This window comes from Rhinolophus sinicus, linkage group LG09 (assembly GCF_036562045.2).
Source record: "Rhinolophus sinicus isolate RSC01 linkage group LG09, ASM3656204v1, whole genome shotgun sequence".
Classification (NCBI taxonomy): domain Eukaryota; kingdom Metazoa; phylum Chordata; class Mammalia; order Chiroptera; family Rhinolophidae; genus Rhinolophus; species Rhinolophus sinicus.
Window position 1 is genome coordinate 22,387,463 of NC_133758.1, and position 18,613 is coordinate 22,406,075.

At 54.0% G+C, this 18,613-nt stretch overlaps 1 protein-coding gene across 1 annotated transcript; it reads right to left on the reverse strand.

Annotated features, from left to right (window-relative positions):
• Nucleotides 1-930: 930 nt before the first annotated feature.
• SIGLEC15 (sialic acid binding Ig like lectin 15) lies at nt 931-18,001 on the reverse strand. The gene is given in 7 exon segments (XM_019739668.2): nt 931-3,684; nt 3,687-3,736; nt 5,613-5,643; nt 6,976-7,353; nt 8,507-8,890; nt 9,218-9,277; nt 17,853-18,001. Coding segments are annotated over 7 exon segments (984 nt in total). The 5' UTR covers nt 17,905-18,001; the 3' UTR covers nt 931-3,655.
• Nucleotides 18,002-18,613: the final 612 nt, after the last annotated feature.

Here is an 18,613-nt window from a genome sequence, read left to right on the forward strand (position 1 = left end):
CAGCAGGCCGGTGGGCAACCGAGAGTGGAGGGAAGCCTGTGGGTTTTCAGAAGCCCCTCTGGGGATGAACAATCAGGCTCGTGTTCACAGATCACTGTGCCACCAGTAAGAGAAGGCTGTGGCTTTGCACCCTGTGCCACACTGGGAAGTCCTGTCTGGAAAACACCAGGTCTCCAAGGTCACTTCTCTCCATGACTCCAGGGCCCCAGGACACTGTGCTGACTGATCCTGTTGCCCATGGCTCTGACCCCAGCTTGCCACCTATAGAGCCTGAGTGCTTTGAGTGTCAGTTAAGGAGGACGGGGGCTCTGCTCCATCCCAACTGCTTAGTGAGAGTGCCAGGCTTCACGGCCAGCCTAGGGGTCTGGTGATGGTCAAGAGCAGTCCCCTCTGCTTCTGCCCCTAGAGCAGCTGCTTTATCTGGAGACCAAGCAGGAGGCCGCCTGTGCACTGTGAACAGTTTGTCAGAGGGAGTGCCAGAGGGACCCTCTGCTGTGCTCCTCAGCATGCTCCCTGTGGCCCATCACGTGTCTGGGACCCCTCCATCAGAGGAATGCTGCTGCTTCTGTTTCCAGGAAGCCCTAATGTCAAGTGCAAATAGCACAGGAAGGGGCACCCCTGGGGAAGTATGAATGCGGGCTGTAAAATGAACTGTTAGTATTCTCAGATGTGATAATGGCATTCAGGTTATGGCGGAGAATGCTCGTGTTCTCAGGTGACCCAGGTATTTAGGGGTAAAGTACTGTGATGTCTGAAGCTTATTCGCAAATGGTTCAGCCAAATACACACACACACACACACACACACACACACACACACACACACACAGACACACACACACACACACACACACACACACACACACACACACATTCATTAAGCAAATCTGGCAAAACGTTAGTAACTGTTGAATGTAGGTGGTGGGTATCTGAGTGATCATCTGGCTTTTCAGCTCTGTGTGCCTGTGTGTTTGAAAATGATCCTAACTATCAAGTTAGGGGCAAAAATCACCTGGAGAATTCGTTGAAAATCCCAGCCCCTCCCTCAAAGCCTGTGATTCAGGAGGTCCAGGTAGCGCCCAGAATGGGGATGTGAGCAAGCTCCCCAGGTATTCCTGATGCACCTCGGAGAGCCCAGGGTTCCAAGGTGGAAACCCAGCCAAAGAGCATTGTGGGGCTGGAGCAGGTGCAGTGGTCAGACGGGTGAGCGTAGCCATGCTGGGCAGTATAGGAGCCGGCCCCATGCTCAGCCTGTCGGGTGCCCCGACTCCCCTCTGCTACTCTCCTGGCTGTGGGGGCAGCTCTCTCCACCGTGCAGGAGCCTCTGACCGCTGCGTCCTCAGCTCTGGCCACATCTTGCTGCTACCCACATGCTCCAGAACTTTCAGTTACTTAAACATCACCATGTGTCTGAGCCCCTGGCCTTTGCTCAGACTGTCATTTCTGCTTACCCTTCTTTCCTACCTCCCACCCTCCATTTTCCCCCATTTGCATGGCCAACATGTACCATCTCCATGTCTCCTGCTCTAGGAAACCTTCCCAAGACTGGGTCAGTCACCCCTTTTTATGTGCTCCCATAGCACCCCCAGCATACTGTTGTCCTTACATGATTTTCCACTTACTGGTCTTACGGTGGAGTCCTCAGGGCTGTTGCCAAATGCTTTTGGCTTTCCTCCTTCGAGGTACAATGTAGGGTTGCACTGCCCAGCTCCTTGAGGGTGAGTGGGGCATGTGGCTGGTTCTGGCCAATGAACTAAGATCACAAATGGGAGACCCTCTAGAGCTTTCTTTTTATCTCCAACCCAGCAATCCACAACATTAGAGATGGTGGATCCCTGAGTAAGTACAATGAACCAAGCCCCCCTGCCAATCTGTGATGGGCACGTTTCTTTGACCAGAATAAACCCTAATAGTTCCAGCCATTGCAGTGTTGGGGTTTGTTTGTTATTGCAGCGTAACCTAGCCCAGCCTGACTGATTCGCACGCCTTACTCAGTTTTTGCATTCCCAAACACTTGACCCAACTCCTAGCATCAAACATACATAAGAAATAATTCTGATCACTGTTGCTCTTGGCCGTGAAACTGGCCTCCAAGACCAGGCAGAGCTTCCAAGACACATCACCCTGTGTCCTTTGCTACTTCTCTGATGATACAGGACTCTCCCTGGAGGTGCTCCAGAGTATTCCCTACAAGGAGGTACAAATGCCAACTCCTCTGACCTTTTAACAGTTCAGACAGGCTCCTGGATGGATTCCCAGTTAACCATGAGCCACCAGCACCCACTTGGTTTGGTAAAGGCGCTAGTTTGGTAAAGGCTCTTAACCCACTGCCTTGCTTATTAACTTGTAACGGTCGCTCCATCTTCAGGACATCTCCCGAGGAAAGCATCAGAGAGGACCCTGTGCCTACTCTAGGTTACCATTCTAGCTTTTGGAAGGTTCTGAAGGAAAGAAAGTTCATCCCCATTGCCTCTTCAGTCCTACCTCCTATCTCTGCCTTTTTCCTCTTGCCAGCTTGCAGGCTTCCAGGCACACCTCCCGCTCCCCTTCCTGCCCCCACACACTGCAGGAGCTAAAATAACCAGCAAGTTCACACTGAGGTGCAAATACGAAAGGAACCACTCTGTAGTCAGCCTGGCAGGGAAACGGGGTGAAACTGCCCGAGTTTTTGGACTTCGCACATCCTAGGAGAATGCAGGTCATAGAGAGAGAGGTCAGAGCTGCAGCTGCTTTATCCCTGGGGACGCTGCAGCCCAGACTTCCCCTGAAGTTTCCCAGCCTTGAGGAGAGTGGATTCCAGATGCTTTGAGATGATGGGTGTTTTGTTTCCTTTTCCCAGGGGTGCCGCTTCTGTTTCCAGGAAGCCATAAGCCAGGCAGTGTGTAGAGCAGCTGATGGGGTCAGAGGTGGGCAGACTGTGGGACAGTCACAGAGGATACCCCAGGGGACACGGCCACTGCTGATTTGAAGTTTCTGAGACGACAGGTTTGCACAGCTGTAGCCCCAAGCCCCAGCCCCATGTGTGTTTTCAAACCTTCATTCTTAGTGAGGCTGGTGTGGGTGCCACACTTGTGCAAGCACTCTCTGTGCATCCCAAGGTCGCTGTGCAAGGAGAAGCCTGCAATGCCCCTCACGTCTGTAGATGGCTTTGTACTTCCCGAGGTCCCTTCGTCCCCAGATCGTGATAGTCCTACCAGCCTGGCGGGAAGAACGTTATTGTCCATGTTCAGCAGTGGACGCACTATGACCTAGAGAAGTGACAAAAAAGGTCTTGGTTCACACAACAAATCAGTGACTGAGCCACGACGGAGCCTGGGCCTCGAGACCCTACCAGTGTCCTGCCTGCTTTACTATGGTGTTCTACGTAAGAAAACATGAGAGGGGCTTTTCCGGGAGTTTCACACTGGCGTGGGCACACACATAATATACACTCTTTCAAAATGCTGGCCAGCCCTATCGACATAATGTCACTGGGTCTCCAAGACATGTGTTCATGTAGGAGACCACTGAGCCCCTGTGAGTGGTGTCCTGGCCCCCAGGGGTGGCCCAGCTGGGGCTGCCAAGGTGCCTGGGATCCAGGAAGGGCTGTCTCAGCCAAGCCTCACGGCCTTCTCTCCTCGTGGTGGACAAGTGGATGCTGCTGGCTGAGGGGGTCCTCATGGCGAACGTGTGGTTGCCGGTGGGTTCTGGGGCTCATCTGGTTCAAATTTTCATAATTGGACTCCTGAGCCTGGGGCCTGCGGACGGGAGAAAGTTGGCTGACCACCCAATTCAGGAGGGGGTCCCCCGATTGCCCAAACCACGGCCCAGCAAGGGGCAGGAAGGAGAGATGAGATGGGCATTGGGACCTAGATCCAAAAGGGGCTGGAGACTAATGGAAGGTTGGAGGCAGGGCAGTGGCAGAACTTGTGGAACTTGTGACAGCATCCCAGATTGCAGAGTCTCTCTATCTTCTCAAAAGGATCTCGTCTGTGGCTTCAAAAACCACCTCTGTGTCCCTGACCTCCAGACCCATATTCCCAGACCTGGCCTCCTGGGCTCCAACTGCTCTCCTCACTTTGGGGACATCTGAACGGGCATCTGACACCTAAATGTGTTATGATCCTCACCACCTCCCCTGCCTTCTCTCCTCAGCTTCATCTCGGTAAGGATCACCCAGGATTCTAGCTCCAAACCTGGGCGTCCTGGCTCCCTCCCTTGCTCACGCTGCCCACCCAGTCCTCTGGCCAGCCCTGCTTTCTGTCTACCCCATCTCCTTGCCTCCACTCCTGCCACCTTTATCCAGGCAGCCATGACAGCCTCAGCCTTGGCCAACAGCTTTCTCACAAGTCTTCTGTTCCCCGCTCTTGTTTGGATGGGGCCACTTGTCTGCTTACAACCAGGCAGTGACTTCCCATTGCACTCAAAATGAATCCTGCAGCCTGCCAGCTCTCGCTGCCCGCTTTCCGGGTCTCCCTTGAGCCTTTCAACTTGCCTTTTCCTCCTGGATCACCTCCACTACCCTTGCCAGCCCCTCTGAGCTCCAGCCGCAGGTCTCCTCAATGTGGTGTCCTCAGAGAGGACGTCCTGATCTAAAGTAGCCACAGCCCAGCGGCCACCTCCCTACCCTGGAGCTCTACTTCATCGCCTTGGCCATTTCCTTCACAGCTCTTATTTTAGAATCTAAGACGATTTTATGTTTTATTAAAATTCTCCATACTGAAATGTGAGTTCTTGAGGTCGGGTATTTTTGCTATATCTTTAGTATCCAAAATATATGTGCCTGGTACATAGTAGGTACTCAATAACTATTTGAACAGTCAAGTTTCTGACTTAGTGCCTTGATGAGGTAGTAAATTAGCAAAGAAAAGAAACATTGCACAGGTATTTGGGAATGTAGGGGATAACCTGGGCTGGCAGCATGGCTTTTCCACCCCTCGGGACACAGGTGGAGCGGAGTTATGGGAGCCGAGCTGGGCTTGTGTAATGGGCCTTGGAAGGCTGTGCTCTTCCTGTCCCGTCTCCCTACCCACAAGCATCCTGGACAAACTGCCCAGGGTCTAAATTGGATTCTTTCTTCTTCAACACGGGCTTCATTTGGACAGACACTGAGAGGAGGGCGACATGGATGGGATGGTCAATGACTTTCTAGCAGGGTCCCTGAGCCCCCCATCTAAGACTTAAGAACCTCTAATGACTTTTTTTGCAAAGCCTTCCGCAGGGTGTCTGGAACAATGTAGGTCTTGAGGTGACTTGTGTGTGTCTAGAACACTGGGCACTATAAGAAGAAACACATCTAGGTGCTGGGATAAGACAGACACACAGAAAATGACCCTTCAGCACCAGGATACCAGGCAGGTCTGGGAGAGATGTCAGTGTGAGGCCCAGACATAAAATCCTGGGGGAGGGGTGGGGGGGTGGGGGGGTGGAGAGATCAGGTCATCATGGCTGGTCTGGCCCAAGAAGGGCTTGGTGGACTGAAGGAGCGGGCCTTTGGGAGGCTGCAGGGAGGGCCTAGGCCCTGGTCAAGGCTGGGACCCCAGTACTGGCCCTTTGCTTATTCTTTCTCCTCGTGCCACCAGCCCCGGGACTAGAGCTGGGTGGCGTGAGATGGGGTTGAGGCAGCTCACTTACCGTGGTGGGTTGTCCTGGGTGACTGGGTGCTCTGTGTGAGGGAGGGAGGGAGCGAGGAAGAGAGAGAGAGGGAAAGAGAGAGAGAGAGAGAGAGAGAGAGAGAGAGAGAATATGAATCTCCATGGTAGCCTCCATGCTCCAGTCCCAGCTTTCCACCCCAACCCACTGTGGAGAGTGGTCTGAAGGGAACGTGCAGCAAACAGCAAACTACCAGGATATGAAGAAATGGCCTGAACGATGCCGGGAGTTACCCAGGAGAAGGGTGGAGTGAAGAGCGGTCCATCAGAGGATCCCGCACACAGAATGCATGGTGAGTCTGAAGAACCAGCAAGAGAGGTAGCCAGGTGTAGGCCCTCCCAGACCTGGGAGGGGAGCCTTTCAAAGCCCCCCTCCATCCAGTCCACCACACCCTTCTCGGGCCAGAGCAGGCCACGCTGACCTGCCCTCTTCACCCCACTCCCAGCATTTACTGTCTGTCTCATACTGGCAACGGTGGCAGCCAGGGCAATTTGTGAAAAATTTTGGATTTCATTCTGAGAGTGTGCTACTGATTTGGGTGGTCTGAGAGACTCTGGGAAGCCCCCTCTCTAGGGCATAGAACAAGTTTCCCATCTAGCCCAGAGAGAGTAGTGTGGGGCACACAGCAGCTCTCTGGAGACATTCTGCTGGTTGACGCTTCCACACTTCTGTACATGCTGTTCCGTCTGCTGGTAGTACCACTAGCTCCTTGTTTTCTTAGCTCCTACCTACTTACAGTTTTTCATTTCACTCTCACCTTACTTGTGTAAAGCCTTCCCTTTATACGGACAGGGTGGGCCCCTGTTTATATGCCCAGCAGACTGAGGCATACATACCTTGGGCTTTCTCAGTACCCAGGCACTAGGATAGCACTTCTGCACACTGCAATTATCTGCTTACTCCTCAGTATCCCGTTCAGGGGGAGAGAACCATGTCTTATTCATCTCTGTATTCCTAGCACCTACACAGCATGTAGTAGGTCCTCAAGATGTGTGTTGTAACTAATGGAATGGTGCCATCTGGGAAAGCCTGTGTGTGGTCACAGATCATGGGGAGTCCTTTCCGGGGTGGTGGCAAAGGGGCAGGCTCCAGGGGCAGATTATCTATCTCGGTGATTTTAGGCTACAGGTAAGTTCCGTAACCTCGCTGTCCTCAGCTTCCTGATTGTAAAATGGGCTCTAGCTGGTTCCCACTTTCTGGGCTTGATGCAGGGAGATGATGCATAGGCACAAAATGGATGCTTTGCTTGTGGCATGCCAGGTGGTCGACCAGAAAGCCTTACCTAAAAGGAGAGCCCGAGCCCCACCCCTCCACTCGCCCCTCCCCTGGCCGGGGGCGCACCCACCTAGGCGGCGGCGGGAGGCGAGGGCGGCCAGCACGCCCAGCAACAGCAGCGCCTTGAGGCCAATTGCGCCGAGCAGGACGGCGTTGGCCGAGGCCCCGGAGGCACCGTGGAAACGGAACAAGTAGACGCTGGCCTCGGCGCGGCCCAGGCTGTTTGAGGCAGTACACGTGTAGCGGCCATCGTGGGCCAGCGCGGGCAGCTCTGCTGTCACCTTCTGGCCGTAACCCTGCCCCGGGCCCGGCACGGCTGCCGAGCCGTTGCGCAGGGCCGGGCCGGACCAGGCGAGGGCGGGCGGCGGCTCCCCTTCGGCCGTGCAGAGTGCGCGGAAGGCATGCGCTGGGCCAGGCAGCACCGAGATATTGACGATCCGCGGGGCAGCTGCGGGCCGCGGTCAGTGGGGGCGGGGGGGGGGGGGGAGAAAAGGAACTGCAGTCTGAGAGTGCGCGTGCGACCGGCAAGGACAAAGGGTACCCCTCCCTGTCCCCTTTAGTCGCCGAGCAAGTTGGGAGAGGTTGGGGGGTCGGTCTCCGGAAAGAAGGGAGTGGGCTCTCCTGCCAGCTTGCCTGGATCCCAATACAGGTGTGGTCTTGGGTAAATTACTCTGCTGTTCTGTGCCCGTTTCTCCATGTGTAAAATGGGGATCACTCACCTTATCGGGTTGGTGAGAAGATTTGGCCAGCTAATAGGTGTGGGGTGCTTGGGCTACGGCTTGGCCCATAGCAAATGCTCACTACGCGGTCGTTATTATTGTGGTATTGCAGGGTTGGGGGCCGTCTGCTGGTGTGATTTACTGGCACCTCCCACAAGCAGAATTGAGCCTGATTCACTGAATCCCTGGGCCTGTATTAGGGAGGTGCCGACCCTGGGAAGAAACTGAAATGCACTCAGGCTGACAGTCTAACCGGCCTCAGGGCACATGGCAAATTCTTGGCGGAGCCAGACTCCAACCGAGAACTCCTGGGCCCACCCATAGCAGGGAATTCAGGATTTTAAAAAGCTCTACAAGTGATTTCCAATGCACAGCCAGGACTGAGAACCACTACTTTTGGGACGGAGGTCCCGGTTCCCCTATCTTTACACCTCAGGGCTTAGCAAAGTGTTGGGCACTTGACTGGCTCCCTGTGCACCGCCACGGCCGGCTTTCCGTGCACACAGGACTCGCCCTTGCAGCCCGTGCCGTATTTAGGTTATTATTCGTTCGTTTATCTCTTCTCTGGACTGCGAGCCACTGGGCACTGGCACTCTCTAGGCGCTTCATTACAATACCCATTCCTGGGCTCCAACTAACCAGCCCTTCCCAGGGCCAGGAGTCTGCATTTCTGACAAGTTCCCAGGTGGCTCATAACTACCGCCAGGTGTGATACCCACCAGCCCCTGCCCCCGCTCTAGAGAAAGGGGTGTGTGTATTGGTCCACTTGGGATCCCAGCGGCGGCCTGTGTCGGGCACCTAATAGTCCTGAGAGGGGCCTGAAGGCGGGAGAGAGCAAAGGTGCTGCGCCGCCCCGGCAGCCGCGGGCCCCGCCGCTCTCACCCGTCACGCGGAGCCAGACGCCATGGCGACTCTCGTAGCGGTCGTGGATATCTCCCGCGAACTCGACGCGGCAGAAGTAGCGGCCGTTGTCTGCTAGGGCGAGGCGCTCGACGCGCAGCGAGAGGTCGTTGCGGCGCGGGTTGCCCAGCAGGCCGAAGCGGCCGTGCAGGTTCAGCGCCGTCTGGCAGAACTCGCTGCCCCGCGCCGCCGCGCACCGGAACACCTGCGGGCCCGCGTAGGGCTCGCCCGCACGCCAGATGGCCGTCAGCGGCCCGTCGTAGTGGCGGTGAGGGTGCGTGAAGGTGCAGGGCAGCACCGCCGCCTCACCCGCCGTCGCGCTCACCTCTGCGGGCAGCTGCATGGACCAGCGCTGCGTCGGGGCACCTGCAGGCAGGAGAGCGGGGCGCGTCAGCCTTACCTGAGCAGTGTCCTGGCCGCAGGCCCAGGACTCCGCAGGGACCCTCCGTGGGGGCCTGGACACCCACCCCGTGACTCGAGAGGCATTTCCCGGGACCCTGACTCCCAAGACCGACCAGGTACCTGGACCTTCCCCCATCTTCCTGGGACTATTTGCCTCTGTCTGGGTGGTCCCACCTCACTTACAGGCCCAGTGACTCTATCACCTGTCCTGTTGCAGAAAAGTCCTGGGATCCCGTGGTGACAGTACGATCCCAAGACCTCCAAGATGGTGAGAATAATAAAAGCACTTACTGTGCACCTCTGTGTTGAGCAGGTTCCTGGTAGTATCTCTTTTAGTTCTCACACATGATCCTAGAGGTAAACATAGTTTTCCCCGGGTTACATGTTAAGAAACTGAGGCACAGGAAGGTTGAGTAATTGCTTGAGATCACACAGCTAGGAACAGGTAGGATGAAACAAAGATGGCATTCATACTCAGGACAGCCTGATTCCAGAGCTGGCACTCCAGTTCACTAAAGGCCTGGAAACCAACACTCTCATTCATAGAGGGAAAATAGACTCTGGAGGGAATGGTATGTTTTGAAGTTAATGTGTTGAGTTGATGGATGAAATTCCTCTAGAATCCAAGTCAACCCAAGTGGGCTTCCCGTTAGGTTACTGCCCAGATAGGGAGCTGAGAGGCCAAGTGTGGTGGGTCATTATCTTGCCTCCTTGCTCTGTGCAAGCACCTCTGGACTCAGTTTCCTCACCTCCTGTGTTGTGAGCCTCTGAAGTATAGTTGAGCTAAGCTCCCACACCTGCGCTCTGCCTCCAGCTTACAGAGGGCTGGTGAATCACTAACCCCAAGTAGTCGAGGGAGGGTTGAGTCTGGTGGGTGGATGGGTGTCAGTGCTGGTCCTTAGAGGATCAGGCCAGGGGTGGTGCCTCCCCAAGGAGGGAGGGCAGGCTTACCAGCTAGTGCCCAGGTGCAGTGCATGAAAAGGACATTTAGAGGGAATCATGTAGCATTCCTTGTGTTTCCAAAGGGCGTTGCCATTTACATCGTTCACGTATATCATGTCACATGACCTTCAAAACACCCAGGGGAGAAAAGCAGGGCAGATAATGTTACAGATGAGCAAAATGAAAGCCCAGAGTCACAGGCAGAAGTTGGGAGAAACCCAGCTTTTTTGACTCCAAGTCTAGTGCTCTTTGCTCTTTGGGATATCCGGACTCATGCCCTGGGCAGGTGTCCTCTCAGCCCGCAGCTGGCAGACCATCCTCCAGGGAGCCCATTCCATCTATGAATAATCTACAGGTCAGGACATTCCTCCTGCACAGAACTGACGTCAACCATCCCCCACATGACCACCACTGCTCTTTGGAGCATGTGCATCGCCTACCCGTGGTGGCACTTCCAGTATCCCATCATGGCCATCCCGGACCCATTAAGTCTCCCCTTCTCTGGCGGAAGTCCCAGTCCCCGAGAAGGGGAAGTCCCTGCCCCGCCCCAGCCTCACCGCCTGCTCTGTCCTTTCTATGCGGTGTCGCGTCCTGACCCGGAGCTCCAGGTGTGCTGGACCGACAGAGTGGGGGACGAATCGGGTTGTATGATCTGTGCCTCGGGTACAACCTCGTTTTGTACTGAGCTTGCATTGAAGTAAAACCGCAAGTTCTTTTTTCACACAATCTGCTTCTAATCCAAATCTCTTTTCTTCCAGACAAGTGGAATTACGCTTTTGAACCCAAATGGAGGACTTGATATTTATCCCTAGTAAAGGTATTGTTTGCTCAATCGTTAATAATCAAAAGGCCTCGTTTCAAATTTGCGAAACGCTTTCTGAAGGTTTTGCTGGTTCAGTCAGCACTCCCAGTGGCAGAAAGCACCTCCATGCTCTTGAGGCTTCCTCCCTGCCTGTTTCCCTGCACTTCCCACCTTCTGTAACCTCAGCCTCCTCTGGCCTCTTGCATCTCACAGAATCCAGATTCCCTAGGTATTGTTTGCTATTGTGCGTTCATCAATTAGCAAACATTTATCAGACTGGAAGGTACCAGCAGGGGTTATAAAGATCAACAGAGTAACTTTACCAGCCTGCTGGGCCTCACAGCTCAGAAAGGGAAACGGGTCTGGAACACATAATTACACTCTGGCTGGCCAGGTGCTCTAATGAGGGATACAATGTTCCCTCTGTCTGAACAAGGTTCTTGGCCCGTTTCACTCAGCAGCTTCCTCCTTGCTGTCCCCAGGTCTCCTCTGAGCCTGCCTGCAGTGGAAGGCCTTCCTGGGGCCCCAAGCCTGGGCCTGGTGCCACACCCCTGTGCCCCAGGGCTGGCAGAGGTACTTCCTTCTGATGGGCATTACCTGTGAACTGTGTGTCACTCAGGCACCCAGAAGCTCTGGGAGGGCAGGGGCCACCTTCGTGGAGTCATATTTGTGTAGTTATTGCCCAGCCACATAGTAAGGAATGCTGAATAGAATTGCTAGGACAGAGCAGAAGGGAGGGTGACCTGGGTGGCTGGTGGGGTGGGGCAAGAGGCATCCTGCAGGCAGAGAGGGGAGGACCCACGAGAGAGGAGACACCGTTTCAGCAGCGCCTTGACAAAGAAGTGGGATGTTTCTAAACCTTGAGGTGTACTGAAGGCATTCTAGGCAAAGGGACAGCAAGGCAACATCGGGAGGTGGGGACATTAGCAGAGAGGTTGCAGGGGGACAGAGTCCACAGTGCTTTGGGGGCTCCTTAGGGGTCTACCACATCTCCTTTCATATGCACGAGAACCCCAGGAGGGATTGTCATTATCCCCTTTTTAGAGAAGGGGGACCTGGAGCTCAGGGAGCACAAATGACTTGCCCAGATCATTTGACCAACTGGAAGCAGAGCCAAGGCTTGACCCTCGGTGGTTCACATCCTTCCCTTGTCCCCTACGCTATGTGCCCGAGGTTGTTAGCCTCGTTTGGAATCATCCTGAAGTGCGATACAGGTGGTAGGCCAGGGCCCCTCCTTCCCTGGGGGTTTTGCTGTAAGAGTGCAGCAGGCACACAGAGGCCCTTTCACCAAGTGTCACCATCTTGGCTCTTTGCAGAGTGGGGGGTGGGAAACTGTTTCCTGTTTACCTGCAGAACAGACTCCCTCTCACACAGAGACTTTTTTTGAATGAGTCTCTAACCCCCCACCCCCCTCGCCTCAGACACTCAAGGTCAGCAGGGATTATACAGGGAGCAAATGCATTTGCTTTGGCAGGAATCCAAGCTCTCAGCATCCTGTAACATTTACCTTTCCTTCTGGCCGCACCTTTCTCAGGATGGGGAGGGACAACTTCTGAATGGGAACCACAGCCCCTTTTTGTAGGGTCTCTAATCTCCTTGTCTCAGGTCAGTCAAACTCCTGGGGTCAACAGGAGGCCCATATTCGGAGGCTGAAATACCTCCTCTCAATGGTGGGCCACAGGGCATGGTGGAAAGTATTCCAGGTTTGGCACAGCTGGATCTGGGGGACATTTACACTGGAGGTCATTTCTTTCATCAGAGTGGTACTGAGCACCCAATGTGTGTCTGGCACTCTTTTCGGCTCATTCACTTACTGGGAGATGTTTGGACAAGTTTCTTACTTAATGTCCCAGGTCTCAGGTTCCTCTGTGGCTAAAAGGGGACCATAATACCTTCCTCATAGGATTGACGATTGAATGAAATCACATATGTAGATCACAGTACCTGACACCCAGCAGAGGCTCAATGCCTAATGCCTGTTGCTTCCCTTCTTTCACTAGCCGTGCAGAGGAAGTGGAATGGACGGAGGTGGGGGGTAGGGCAGGGAGTGCTGATGGGTGGCAGAGAAGTGCTCTGGGCGTATAACCAGGGTGATGCTACAGCAGGTTAAGACATTGCTACCCTAAGCTGGCACCTTTTGCAGCTCGATTTGGCATCTTAGACCATGTGAGACACAATAAATAGCCCAGTCCCTGCCCTTCACTCACCTGATACCTGGTCATTTATTTACGTATATAGTCACTCAATAGATAGTTATTGAGGGTCTATTGTTTGCTAGATATCGTGCAGAGTACTGGGGATACAATCACAGTGACATGTAGTGGCCCTCCTTGCTATGTTTACAGTCTGGTCATTGCTCAGCTACTGTTTGCTTTTTATCTATCCACAGTTCAATGAATTTGTTTGATTAGCTTCTCAGCTGGGGAAATACAAAGTGAAAAGCTGGAAAGTGGATGCTGTTTGTAAGCTCACGGAAAGCAGCCAGAAATGACAACTGACAGGGAGGAAGGGTCCAGTACAATTAATGAAAAGACAGTTCTGGATAGAAATGAGAAAAGTACAGTACAAAAGGCAGCACTTATAGAAGGATAAAGGGCAGAGGGTCTTCAGACATCACAACACTGCTGCAGCAGGTGGGTAGAACAGAAGCTCACAGCCACGACCCAAGCTGCCTTGGAAAGTTTCATTGCTGTGGGAGGCATGGGCCCCAGATGAAGGATCAGGGGTCTATCTGGGGCTCTAGCCCTGGCTGGACTGACCCTGACTTTGGGACTTAAGATAATCCCCTTAGCTCTCTAGCCTCAGTGGGCTCATCCATGAAATGCTGTCTCTAGATGTTTACTAAGGTCACTTTTCAGTCTAAAAGTCTATTCTGAAAATGATATTTGGATACAAATAGCAAGGAAGTCCATAAAACATTTTAGAAATAAGTCTATCTAAATTAAAAGTCTTCCAGGTACTTAAAAAAGCCATTAACTATCCAGAAAACTCAGCTCCTGGGAAAGATGCATCCGTACCTTGATGGTCCCATGCAGCCATTTACCAAACTCTCCTCACTACCCCTCGGTGACTGGTGCTCAGCAGGGAAGGGCGGGGGCCGCAGCCCTGGGCACCAGCTTCTGTGTCGTCATGCTCACGACTCAGCTAAGGTGTAGTTGACTCTCCCGGACGTATTATCCCAGAGCCCCGAGCCAGTGGTGCCAGGGAGGGAGAAGAATTCGTGGGAGACAGAAGCCTGTCTGCAGAACCTGCATGGACAGAAGCAGCATCTGGATGGATCAGAAATAGAAACCTTGGTTTGGCAGAAGCCGAGAGAAGAGGTGCCAGTTCCTTGGTGAGGAGGAAAGCGGAAATATGCCTGGGAGCCTCCCTGTAGGTCACTTGCAGTGTGTTCTGTGCTAACGGTGCTGATGTTGATGATAGAGAAAACTGTTTATCGGTCTCATCACAGAATGTGGGTCAGTCGCTGTCCGTGGATCACAGACACAGGAAAATGACCCAAAGGCGGTCGTGGTGGGACAGGGGCCAGTGGGGGTTCCCTCACAGTGCCCACGTTCACAGGATTACACAGCTGGGTGGGCTTGATGGGGCAGTTTTCTGGAGGAAACTCGTTAGGGACTTTGTTGGGGGGGAAGGATGATGCCAGGTGGGCAGTCCCCGTGGATCTCTGGAGGGATAACCTCAGGGCACTCAGAGCTGGGTACCCCCCCCCCCCAGGTCTGCAGGGCTGCTGCCATGATGGCTGACGTTACCAGTTGACAGGCAGCCAACCTGATGAGCCAACTATGACAGGGGGCTACCCTCCTGGGGAACAATGGGCATGTTAACAGGTGTCCTCAGCGAGTGACTCCAGTGGTGGCCTTTCAGGCAGGGTGGCACCTGGGAGGTCAGGAGAGGGCATTTGGGGGGCATGGAGATATGCTTGTCTTGGCCACCAAATCTCAGCAGTGAGGTGTGTGGGCTGAGCTGGGGAACTTTGCATTCCTTCCAATTCCCTCCTGCCCCTCAGTTTGCTCCTGGAAGTTCTTCTTTCTGTCCCGATAGGTTATCAGTGGAGAAAAGATGAGAAAGGGGTGGAGCCCAGAGGGGAGAGGAGGGAGGGGAAACGGAAATCCCATCCGTCAGTGTGAACCACGTCTAGAAGGTTCTGGGAAGAGGTGAGGTCAGGGATGTGTGAGTGCAGGGCCTGCTCATCTCCTTCTGCCTCCAGGACGCTGCCAGCTTCCCTTTAACCCTCGCCTCTCTGGCCACGTGAAAGTGGACTGGCTCACCTGAGCTGACAGAGAAGCGGAGCCACAGGGAGACCCTATCCTGGGGCAGTGTCGCCACAGGGCACTGCCCTTGAGTTCCGATTTAGCCTGTCCCTGCCCATGCTCCCCTGGCCTCCTCACGGGACCCTGCCCCGCTTCACTCCTCCTGCCCCCTGCGTAGGACTTCTTGGTCTAAGCCACCATGAGTGTTCTGGCTCATTAAACCCTCCCATTTCCTCTGGACCCATGACAGCAGACTACCTCCTCCCGGACTTTTTTCTCCTTTTTCTCTGTACCTCCACGCCCTCGGGTGACTGCCACGATTTGTCTGGCCTTTTAGGTTTCTTTTTCTGCAGTGGTTCAGAGCTAGTCAAGTCAATTCCTCTGAGCACCCCAGGCTCACCACCACTGCATGTAGGTGGTGTAAAGGGTGGGCTGCATTGAGAAGACACCAGTTCACATCCAGGCTGCGACATCTCAGAAAGTCACTTGCCCTCCCTGAAACAGGGACAAGTGTCCTCACTCTTCAGGTTATGGTGAAGAGTAAATGAACTGCTCGTCAAAGGCCTGACACAGAAGTCCTCGGGGATCACAGCTACTGTGATGGCTACCCCTGCTTATCAGAGATTTGTGGACAGATGGAGGACTTTCCCAAGGTCACTCATATGACCAGAGCTCCCAGACCCCTGTTTTGCCCACCTGCTATGTTCCCTGGCACCTCCTGCTTTCTAAAAGCAGATTTAGAGGGAGGCAGAGGGGAAAGACAAGGAAGAGTGTATGGAGACGCCAGGGGATGAGGGGCTGCTCAGAACACTGGGTGCTGGAGGTGGGGGATACCAGTTTGAAGGAGGAGGGCACAGTAAGTGAAAGGAGGGTTTCCCAGGACAAATTCCTCCTGCCCAGGTCAGGGACCTCCTGCCCAGTCCTTCTGCCCGATGGAGAGGCTCACAGGTGAGCCGCACAAGAGGGGTTTAAGAAAGTGGGACCCTGCTCACCCTAGTGACAGACGTCTGGGTTTTAGCAGTGAAGCAGCCGCCAGTATGAAAAGGTCTCTGCCACAAACGGGCTCACACATGTGCCTGGGCCTTCTGGGTAATCCCAACACACAGTTGGAGCATTTGTGTGGTGAAGGTTTTGTTCTTGAACATGTGACTGCTCATGCTTCCTCTAAATCTTTTTGTCTTTAATTGATTCATAGCAGCTGACCCTCAGCAGGAGGAAGAAAAAGAAAAGAAAAACGAAACAAAGACGCCCCATATCTCGCTTCTCCTGAAGCTGTGCGACTTCAGCATTTCCCTGCCATTTATTGCACAGCCACTGAGCGCCAGGAACTGTGCTGGGGGCCTTTCATCCATGATCTAATTATTTTTCACAACACCACCACGAGGTGGCAGGGACCCCACTTTACAGAGGCTCAGAGAAGTTAGGCAACCTTCCCAGGGCCACACAGCTAGGAAATAGCAGAGCCAGGATTCAAAGCCATGTCTGATGTAAACTCATGTCTGGAAATGCTTTCCTAGCTGCCTCAGGTCTGGGCAGGGTCACCTCCTCCAGCCTCTACCCTCTAAGTGGGACCCGACCCTAAATGACCACAGAAAGATGGCTGAGTTAGGTCAACTTGGGAGAAGAAAGCCCCTTCCCCATCAGCCCCCACCACAGGACTCTGTGCACAGGACAGCAGACTGTGAGGGGGGAGTCCCGTCTAGGGCCACACACACCTGGGTTCAAACCTCATCTCCACCCTGCACCACTCTGAACCTCTCTGTGCCTCAGTTTCCTCATCTGTGAAAAGGGGGTAGAACAGTTCATTTCTCACGGGTTCTGAGGCCCACGTGAGTTACTAATTGAAGTGTCAGCACTTTGTAAGAGCTAGTGGGCACTTCCTGTTACTATCCAACCCAGACTCTGACTGGACTCGGCTCTGTGTGAACGCTAGAGAGGAAGGAAAGGAACCAAAGGAGTGGGAGTTTATTATCCAGTCGTGGAGACAGGCACCTGTGGAAGGAATGTTGACTTTTGCAGCGTGGGATGTCATCAGGCTGCACGTGACAGCCAGTGGCTGTGTGCATGGAGGCTGAGTCCAGGAGCAGTCACGGGAGGGACATCTCAGGCTGGGGTCGAGGAAGAGACTGAGGCCACACAGAGGCTGGGGCTCAGAGGACGGTCTCTGTCCTTTCTCCTGTTACCCTCAACTGCACCAACCATCAGAATCACCCAGGACAATGGTTGCAAATGCAGATTCCTGGGCTCTGCTGCCTGACATTGTGACTCCGCAGGTCTAGGGTGGAGCCAAAGGAGCTGCATTTTAACAAGTGTCCCCTCCCCTGGGATTCTGATGGATGGTGACCATCCCTTGAGACACACTGTTCCCAGAGACGTTAACTCACTGAGCTAAGTGACCAAGGCTATTGTTACTTCAGCCTGCCACAAAGGGTTCCCACTCACGCTTTGGGGTTCCTGCTGGGTAGTCAGGATACCTTCTGTCACTTGCCCTACTCCCCATGTGAAATCATCCCCACCCTTACCCCAAACCACCGTGTGCTCTCTTCCCTTCTCCTCGGGTCTGTGCCCACACATCAAGACAAAAATACCTGGATGACAGCAGCACCCAGTCTATTCAGAGCCTGGATTGTCTTCTCACCTTGCCTATGATCTCCCTGGATCCTTATAGAAGTACATGGTGCAGGTGGCTTTTCTACAGATGGGACACAGAGGCCCAGAGAAGGTAGGGGGCTGCCTCAATCCCTGGGAGCCTAAGGGGAAGACCAGACTTGAACTTCAGACTCCCAAAGTGCAGCTCTTCCTCCTCCATAGTCTTGGAGGGTCTGGAAAAACCTGGCTGCTCCAAGTTCAAGAAGAGAAGATGACCTAGGGTTTTGTGAGCATCTATTCTGTTCTAAGCACGGGCCAGAGAGAAGAGTGGGAGACTCACCCATCGGGATGACGCACACCAAGCAGGCCAGGAGTCGGACGGACCCTTCCATGTTGTGAGTGCCTGGCTAGCCCCCACATTCAGCCAGGCCACCAGTGAGAGCCCTCCTTAGCGTGGGTGTGGGGGGAAGGAAGGTGGGAAGGGGTGGGTGGTGTGCCCAGGTCTGCACCCCTGCCGGGCTCTGCAGGCGCTGAAGTAACTGGGGAGAGGCAGCCAGGAAGCCCGAGGTATGATTAGAGACCCGTGGGGTTTAGTCATGTGGAAAACCAAGAGGGGAACCACTTGGATGATTTTCTGGACAGGAAACAGAGAAGTGGATGGGGAAGAGCAGGACCCTTTCCTGTGGCCACTAGTCCCTTTGAACAAACTGCTTGCTGTTCTTACGCTGCCCTTCCTCCCTCCTTCCCTCCTTCCCTCCCTTTCTCTCTCCCTTCCTCTTTCCCTCCTTCCCTCCATCCCTCTTCCCTTCCCTTCCTCTTTACCTTCCTACAATTTTGGTGTGCCGGGATGGCACACCCGCTTCTTTTCTCCCCTTTTCCACTCCTTTCTGGAGAAGGGTTGTGACAAATTGGTGAAAGAGAGAGAGGGGAGGAGCCTGCCAACATAATAATTCTTTGTAGTGTGGCTGTGGAAAGTTGTCAATACTTGCAAGGAAAAGACTTGTCTACAGAGGCTTCACCGTCATGACCAGAGCCCCCCAGAAGGCCTGGGGCCCTAGAAATGCACTCTCGGACTCTGATGACCATTAAGAATCACCTGGG